Genomic DNA, 8959 nt, shown 5'->3' with positions numbered 1-8959 from the left:
GGCTCCGCCCCGGCTCCGCCCCAACCAAGCCCCGCCCCGGCCGCTGGAGCTCCGCCCAGGCCTCACCCCCTCCCATGAAGCCCCGCCCAGGGCCCGACCCCCCTCGGAGGAAGCGGCTCCGGATCGCTTCCGTGCTGGCCCCGAACGAAGCCCCGCCCCACCCACGAAGCCCCGCCCGTACGCTCGCCCCGCCCCCGCCCGGCAGCCGGCGACGCGAGCTGGACGCCGGCTGAGGGCCTGGGGCGAGAGCGGTCTCCAGGTCCCCAGAACCCGGAGACCAAGGGGCACCTTGGGAGCACTGAGCGGGCGATGGGGAAAAAAAAAGGAGTGCGTCCCCGCGGGTGCTGTGGGGGACGGAGATGAGGGGTCCCCGGAGCGCGGTGGGGGGCGGATATGGGGGTCGACGGGGCGCAGTGGGCGTGCGGCACTTCTCAGCCTCAGCGCTAGTGCTGTTTGGGGGCAGGTCATTTTTGTGGGGCTGCCCTGGGCGATTGCAGGGTATTTAGCAGCATCTCTGGTTTCTGTCCACTAGATGGCAGTAGCTGCCCTCCAAGTTGTGGACAACCGACCGTCTGCGCATGTCCTATCCACTGGGGGACCGAATCGCCCCTCGTTGTGTGCCAGGGCTATAGATAGATAGATGATACATAGATAGATAGATAGGTAGATAGATAGATAGATAGATAGATTAGGTGAATAGATGATTGATAGATACAATGGATGGATGGGCAGTTAGATGGACGGATGGCTACAGATACATAGATCGTAGATAGATAAATAGATGTTAGATAAATGCTAGATGGATAAATGATAGAGATAGATTATTTATAAATATAGAGACAAATAGATATGACGGATGGATGGGTGGATGGATGGATGGATACATAGATAGATACACAGATAATTAATAGATAGATGACAGATAGAGTCATTCTAGTCAGAGATCTCAGCCTCCCACTACTGACACTGGGGGCTCTGATACGGGGCGTCCTATGCACTGTGGGCTGTGGAGCAGCATCCCTGGTCTCCATCCACCAGGTGCCAGGAGACCCCTCGCCGTCACGGTGACAACCAAAATGACCCCTGACTAATACATAGCACATATATATAAACTAATACATACCTATGTGTATGTAGATGTACATGTGTCTGTATATCTATATGGTATATCATGGTATGTGGTATATATCAACGTGACATCCTAATGTATTTTTTTAAATTTTATTTATTTATTTGGCTGTGTGGGGTCTTCGTTTCCGTGTGAGGGCTTTCTCTAGTTGCGGCAAGCGGGGGCCACTCTTCATCGCGGTGCGCGGGCCTCTCACTATCGCGGCCTCTCTTGTTGCAGAGCACAGGCTCCAGACGCGCAGGCTCAGTAGTTGTGGCTCACGGGCCTAGTTGCTCCGCAGCATGTGGGATCTTCCCAGACCGGGGCTCCAACCCGCGTCCCCTGCATTGGCAGGCAGATTCTCAACCACTGCGCCACCAGGGAAACCCCTAATGTATGTTTTGATGGCATCGTAATGTCCTATTTTTTTCCCCTTAACCTTCTGTGCTGGGTGATCCCGCACGAGGCATCGGATGGTCGTGCAAACCAGGTCCCTGTGCACCAAGCCCCCCAGGTCCCCACCCTAACCCCATCAGAGGGCTGACCACCCACCAGCAAGGGCCTCCACAGTGAGTTCTGATTCTCCATGTGGACTCACCCTGCCCCAAACTTTACCCATCTTGGGGGAGTCATTTCCTGATTGGTTGAACTTTACGTTTCCCTCAAATGTCTAGAGTTAGAAATAATTCTTCTTTTTCTTCTTCTTCTTTCTAATTCTAGGCATTTCAAGGAAATGTAAAAGTTCAACCAGTCAGGAAGCATCTTTATCACTGAATCATCTTCCCTCAGAGAGTGACAATGAATATTTAGCTGGAAAGGTCAGGATGGAGGCATAAATACCTGTTTTCAAATTGCACAGCAGAAAAGGTGTCAAACTGCCCACCCTCCAGCCGAGCTTGAGGCCCCCTTACTGCTTCTCCTCTGTCAATGCTGGTGTCACTGAGTTTTATCTGGATGAAGACATCAGAGAAGGTATTGCAAAGGCAAACTGGAAAACCATTTAATGAAGGATCACTGTCCGATGGGGTCAATTCCCCCCCGAGTCTCCAGAACCAACCCCGAAGACTCCTGTTCAGTTCAATGCACAAGCCGAACATCTTGCTTACAAAAATAGACGGTTTATTCTGAGGAAGTTCTAGGTGTACAGGGCAGTTGTCGGCATAGTACAGAGGCTCCTCAGCCACCTTCCCCATCCTTCCCCGTTATCTTAACACCCGACATTCCCACCATAACGAAGAACCGACATCGGTCCGTTTCGAAGGAGGGATCGGTGTTGGAATCTCGCCCGTTTTCCCAGTGCTCTTCTGGGATCCAGTCTGCGATCCTTTCATTTTCCTTAGATGTTCCAGCTTCCATCTTTCTCAGGATTGTGGACGAAGAAGGGAGCAGGCTGACGGATGTCTTGATGGTTTTGACTTACGCTGTAGGAAGGTCTTGGTGACAGACAAACTCAACAAGGTGACGAGGAAGGCAAGAAAGGAACGGTGGTTGGCACGGGACACACTGTAAATTAGGGATGTAGCCAGGGACGTCCAGCAGGAGTTACCAGCCAAAGCTGGGTCCCCACGGGTGTGGGACGGGACTCTGGGGCGGGTGCTGGGTTTGACTCCCTGCTGGCTAACTCACCAGCTCCGGGCCACCGTTGTGGCCTTTATCAGTGAGTCCCACAGCAGTAATCCTACACATCTCATCCCCCTTAGGACCCCGCCCTGCACGTTTATTTACATCCACTCCTACCCTAGAGGTATTTTAACAGCACTAAAGAATCTCATTGGCATTACAGGATCGTATAGGTTTCCAAAGACAGATCAGACGCTGGAAGAAAAAATAAATCAATGTCTTCGTGCGAGAGTTTCCAACAAACCACCTGTTTTCAGCATGGCTATTTTAAAACAGGCTCAAGTAAAGAGAATGACATAATGAAACCCTGTGGTCCCTTCACCCAGGCTCAAGCATTATGAGCCATCCGCATTCTGGCAGTTTTCGTTCATCCAGTCCCCAAATACGCAGGCACAAATGCACACACGTGCGTGCACACACAAAGACGCGGGCGCATGCACGTGTACACGTGTGTGAAGTGTGCATATATGGGTATGCACGCACGTATGTATGTGCAGGCCTGTATTTGCTCTCATATTTTAAGGCAAGCATCAACCGTCGTAGCAGTCCGCCCAGGACTATTTTCATTTACACCTTCAGCATTTTAGGATCTCTTTTAACAAAGCCAAAGCCCCATCATCCCATCCAACCAGTCCTGGATTCCACCCATGCCCCGTTCGTGTTCCGCTGGCCCGGTTCACGCCAGGAGCCCAGAACAGCATGATTCTGCCGTCCTTGAAACTCCAGGGAGCCTGGTGGGAGGGTAATGGGACGGCTGGGCCGTGAGATGGGAGGGTCTTGGTCAGGCAGGGGTCTCAGGAGTCAGAGGGAGAAACCTGTCCGCCCAGCACACAGGGAGAAGTCAGGGATGTGGGTCCCTGCGTTCCTTTTCCCACACCCTCCCAAGAGCTGAATCACAGAATCACATCTTGTTTTTTTCTCATGTCTATGTACATGCAAATGTGTTATCCTTTTACAGGAGGCTTAAGAGGGCAACAGATTGAACGAGTGTGTGGGGAGAACACACACGTACACACACACACACACACACACACACAACATTATTAAAAGGCTGAAAGAGGGGCAGATCCCGCCCTGGGATTTCAGGTGATCTGACGGACCTCTCGGACAGGCTGACGGTCACCTGAAGTTCTGGATGGAAACTCCCAGCAATTCGAAAGACCCTGTCGGACCTCCTGAACTGCGGTGGAATTGGGGGCCCCTAGAATGCAGAAGTCACGGGGGCGTCGACAGCCCTGGATGGCTGAGTGGCCGCCAGCCAAATAAGGGCTGGCAGAGCCCTCTGTGACCCAAAGGCTGGAGGGACGTGACATCCACTGGGGGAGGGTATTACTACCTAGACTGGCTTCCTCTGAATTCGAGCTGTGATGCTTAAGCACAAAGCAGCAGCAGAACGTCCTGTGAGGGTGGTTTGAGGTTTTTCACAGCTTTGTAGCATCAGACACTGGAGGCCCGCGCCCAGACGTGGGCGGCGCTGTCTCTCCGGCTCAGGGTTTCGGCCCCCGGACTGTTGCTCCCTCGACCTGGCTTTCTAGGGTTCGGCTTTGGGACAGTCGGGAAGAGTCGGGGGACGGCACGCCATCCACGGACCATCCAGGTCCCTGACACTTGCCCTTTTCTCGTCCCTTCCGCCCACGGGCTCAAGTCCTTCCTCAGGGGCACGTCCGTCTGTCCCTCTGAGGCTCCCGAGGGTGGCTCTCAGCTCCCTGTAAACACAGACACTGGCTCGGACACTGTCCTCTGTGGAGATGCCCCAGCTGCGTGGCCCGGGGCGGAGGAGGGTGAAGGGGCCCTCCAGGCCGCACCTCCAAGCCGCACCTCCAAGCCGCGGGACTGGATTCCACAAAGCAGGTCCCACCCTGGGAGCCAGTACCAGGCACCGGGCCCTCCTGCAGTCACCCAGGCAGGTACCACAGGCTCAGTCTCAGAGTTCCGGAGCGTGTGTGTCTCCTGGGGCAGCCGTAACAAATTCCCATAAACTGGAGGCTAGAACCCCGGACAGACCTGCATCCTCCCCCAGCCCTGGAGACCAGACATCTGAGGTCAAGGTGTCCCAGGGCCGAGGTCCCTCCAGAGGCTCCAGGGGAGTGTCCTTCCAGCCTTGGCCAGCTTCTGGGGGCTCCAGGCGTCCCTGGGCTTGGGGCCGCCTCCCTCCCGTCTCTGCCTCTGTCTTCCTGGGGCTTCTCCTGTGTGTCTGGGTCTCTCCTCTTCTGTCTCTTAGAAGGACCCTGTTGTTGGATGTAGGGCCACCCTGATCCCATAGGTCACACTTTGCGGTTCCCAGTGGACGTGGACTTCGGGGAGACAGCGTTCACCCCAGTATACGTATGTCTGCTTCTCTTCCAATGTGACCAGGTGCTTCCAGAACATCAGCTCACAACCCCCATCTGCATCTCTGACCCACGGAGGGGACGTCCCCTGCCCCACAGCCAACCCACCCTGGAGGTCCCTGAGCCCCCGCCTGCCAGCCCCTCCAAGGTCTCACCTTATAGGCTGCAGGGCTGTTTTCCTTTCCCCAGAGAGCCCTGAGCTCAGTCCCTTGTGATGCATCTCCTTGTGATGTGCAAAGCACCCAAACGTTTGTTCTTTCAGGCATATCCCGGCCTCCCGGGAACCTGCTGGTTTAGCATCCTGGGCACTCCAGGGACTGGGCCCCTTATCTTCCCAAAGCAGCCCAGGTAGTGGGGCTGGCACAGGTGTGTCCCAGGTGCCGAGCAGACATGCTACGGGCTCGTGTGGTCAGTGGTCTCCCCTGGTCCTCAAAGGATCCCATGGGTCAGGCCAGGAGCGTCTCCAGACCCCAGGACGACTTGCCGTGGCCCGGGGTTCTCAGCTCGGAGGTGGAGCCAGAGAACGGGCCGGGGGGCCCCCCGAGGCAAGCTGTACCCCGAGGCGGGTCAGGGAGATGCAGTTGTAGCTGCAGACACTCAGAAACCTGTCATCCGCCCAGAGACCCTCGGTCCACACCTCCGGGACGGACGACATTCCAGTCTGGGGGCTGTGGCTTGAGAATATTTAAGGAGAACCTGATCCCCGCCGGGAAGCCCCCGTATTTGCTTGGCTCCGGGGGGCGGGGGGCACCAGGTGATGTCAGGGGGAGCAGGTGATGTGGCAGGGACCCATGGGCCCCCAGAGCCCGGGGCCCGGGGTGGCCTGTCCAAGGGCACGTGGCCAAATCCCAGTGCCCGGAGGGACCGCGGGTGGATTGCCCGCAGGGCGGGGGAAGGACCCCGCCGCCCTCTCCGGCTGCCCCGCCCCAGCCCCCCGAGGGGCGCCCGGCTCAGAACACGCTCTCCTGGCGCTTGACGCTGGGCCGGCCGGCGGCGTCCAGCCCCTCCACGGAGCGCACGGACAGCGTGCGTCCGGAGCCGAGGCTCTCGAGGTGCCCCTCGGGGCTGCCGGTGGGCAGGGGCCTGTAGCCCAAGTAGTGCCGCATGTGGAGCTGGAACTCGCGGGACGCGAAGTAGTAGACGAAGGGGTCCAGGCAGTTGTTCAGGCAGCTGAGGCAGAGCGTGAGCTTGTACACGTGGTAGTAGCTGCGGCCGAAGAAGAGCCGGCTGACCACGTGGGCCAGCAGCACGAAGTTGTTGGGCGCGAAGCAGGTGACGAAGGCCAGGAGCACCACGGCCGCCAGGCACACGGCGCGCGTCCTCCGGGCCTCCCCGTGGCTGTCGGCCGAGCGCAGCAGCGTGAGGATGGTGGCCGTGTAGCAGGCCACGGTGACCACAAAGGGAACGAGGAAGAGCACGAGGAACAGGGTGAAGAGGAACACAGCCCACATGGCCACGCTGGGCAGCATGGTGGACTTGAGGACGTCGAAGCAGGTGACGATGCCCAGCACCTCCACGGCGTAGGTGAGGTCCGTGCGGGCCAGCGGCGACAGGGCGGCCAGCAGCAGGAGCCACGTGCCGGCGCAGGCGGCCACGGCGTAGCGACGGCAGCGCCAGCGCGCGGACGCCAGCGGGTACACGACGCCCAGGAAGCGGTCGACGCTGATGCAGGTCATGGTGAGGATGGAGGAGTACATGTTCGCGTAGAAGGCCACGGTCACCACGTTGCACAGCAGCTCGCCGAACACCCAGTGGTTGCCGTTGCAGTGGTAGTAGATCTGGAAGGGCAACACGCAGGCCAGCATCAGGTCCGTGACGCTCAGGTTGATCATGAAGATGACCGAGGGCGTCTTGGGTCCGATGTGGCGGCACAGCACCCACAGGGAGAACAAGTTGCCGGGGATACTGATCAGCGCCACCAGCGAGTACACCACCGGCAGGACCACCGCGATGGCCGGGTCCCGCAGCATCAGGAGGGTGGCGTTGTCCGGACGCGTCAGGTTCATGTCCATCCTGGAGCCGGGGGTGTGGGGGCCGACCTGCAAGAGAAGAGGGGCGCCAGGGGTGAGAGGGGCGGACAACGGGGTCTGCCCGCACAGGGACAGAGAGACGGGAGGGTCCCCGGCTCCCGAGGGGCGGGCAGCTCCCGGTTCCCCCTATGCTGGCCCTCCCTCCCTTCTGGTCCCTCTTCCCGCCCTGCACCTGTATCCCAGACCCAATAGATGCTAAGTCCTCAAGGGCTGCATCACCCACACAAGCTACAAGGAACCATTTGAAAACACCCACCACCGGCTGCCCGGCTCCTGACCCAGCACGGGGGTCACGAACCTGCCCCTCCATCCTGCACCGGGTCGGGGGCGGAAGAGACCCCACACCGGGACATGGAGACCCCGTGTCCTATCCCTGCAGGCAACAGGTGTGGGATCAAGTCTGCTGGGGCCAGAGGACACAGGACTCTTCCTGTAACTGCCCACAGCCTGGCTGCACCTGGGTCACTGCACTCCTGCCCCTCCCCCAGCAACTTCCTTCGTTCCTGTGACTTGGAAGCATGGGGAGCGTGCTGTGAGGCACGGTGCGGAGGCTTCACTGCTGGGGCCATGAGGATGCAGGGCTGTGAGGCCGAGGTACAAGGTTACAAAGTTACCAAGGGAATGACTCTGTTTCCAACCTGCAAAGTCGCTTCCCTCGGATGCTCTGAGCCCCGATTTCTTCGCTGGCACACAGTGAAGTCAGGGTCCCCGCACCCCAGGGCTGTGCTGGGTATCACAGGCTACCCTCCCCGACCACACGGGTGTGCTGTGCTGCTGGCATCGTGGTCCCAGCAGGATAGTAACTGTCACCCTGTGCCTGGCCTCCTGCCTTTGGCCCATAACAGCTCATCACCCCAACACTGCAGCTTCACTCCCTTCCACATTCGGGACCCCAACCCCAGAGAACCCATTGTGGCTGCTCCTTTGGGGTGGGGGGGAGGGATGTTGGGGCCCCTGAGACATCATCCCCATGTCTTCCCTCCCTCCCCGGTGATGTCATAGTAATCCTCTTATTGTGACATCACCAGTAGCACCAGCAGGACATGAAGACAGAAAAGGGGCTTGGAGGTGTGCCGGTGACACGTTCCCAAACTGCAAAGGGGAGTGGATCCCCTGCCCGGCTCTGGCCCTGATAGGGGGTCCTGGGGGTTCCCCCCCAGACCACACAGAGCATCCTCTGGTCCTCCCCCAATGATCCAACAGAGGAGCCTCCCCCGGGCTGCTCCCAGCCGAGGGAGCCAGGGACCACGGTTGAAGGGAGCGGTGTTTGTCTTGCAAGCACCTGCTTCCAGGTGCCACGTCCCCGCTGTCCCCGCCGTCCCCGCTGTCCCCGCCGTCCCCGCAGGACATGGTTTTGGAATCCCAGCTGCCTCCTTGCCCTCTGGAAAATGCACAGCAATACAGGAGCCCACGGAGAGGCCCAGGTACCTCCCGGGGCTGGCAGCCCATCCTGCTGCAAACCATGGGGAAGACAGAACGGCTGATGGGCGTGTGTGTGACATCTTTGTTCTTGTCTTGACCCCCTCAGTGAGCTCCCAGAGCTTTTCCCAAGCACAGGACGGGCTATTTGTGGGCAAAGGAGGGTGCAATCGGAATATGTATTACAGAGGTGGGGGAAACTGCCCATCAGGTCACGGTCTTAAGAGCAGACGCTGAGGTTTCCCAGAGAAGAAGGAATTCTGAGTCCAGACAGCAGGGTCAGCTGGTGCCTGGGTCTCTAGCCCCGCCCCCCGCCCCCGTGACAGAGAAGTCTGCCCAGCTGTCCGCACACCCCACTCCTGACTGCCGGCCCCTCAGACCCGCAGAGAGGGAGGGCCCGGGCCTGCGGGGACAAGGGATCCCTGGGGCTGCCTACACCCCGCCTTCTGGGC

General features: G+C 58.8%; 1 protein-coding gene across 1 annotated transcript; it reads right to left on the bottom strand.

The window, feature by feature from the left end:
• Positions 1-6008: 6008 nt before the first annotated feature.
• On the bottom strand, positions 6009-7070 carry P2RY8 (P2Y receptor family member 8). Its single transcript, XM_060086278.1, has one exon. The coding sequence runs from the start codon at positions 7068-7070 to the stop codon at positions 6009-6011; it is 1062 nt and encodes a 353-aa protein (XP_059942261.1).
• Positions 7071-8959: the final 1889 nt, after the last annotated feature.

This window comes from Mesoplodon densirostris, chromosome X (assembly GCF_025265405.1).
Source record: "Mesoplodon densirostris isolate mMesDen1 chromosome X, mMesDen1 primary haplotype, whole genome shotgun sequence".
Lineage (NCBI taxonomy): Eukaryota > Metazoa > Chordata > Mammalia > Artiodactyla > Ziphiidae > Mesoplodon > Mesoplodon densirostris.
Note: the sequence above shows the minus strand (reverse complement) of the source record. Positions and strands in the feature narration are given on the sequence as shown.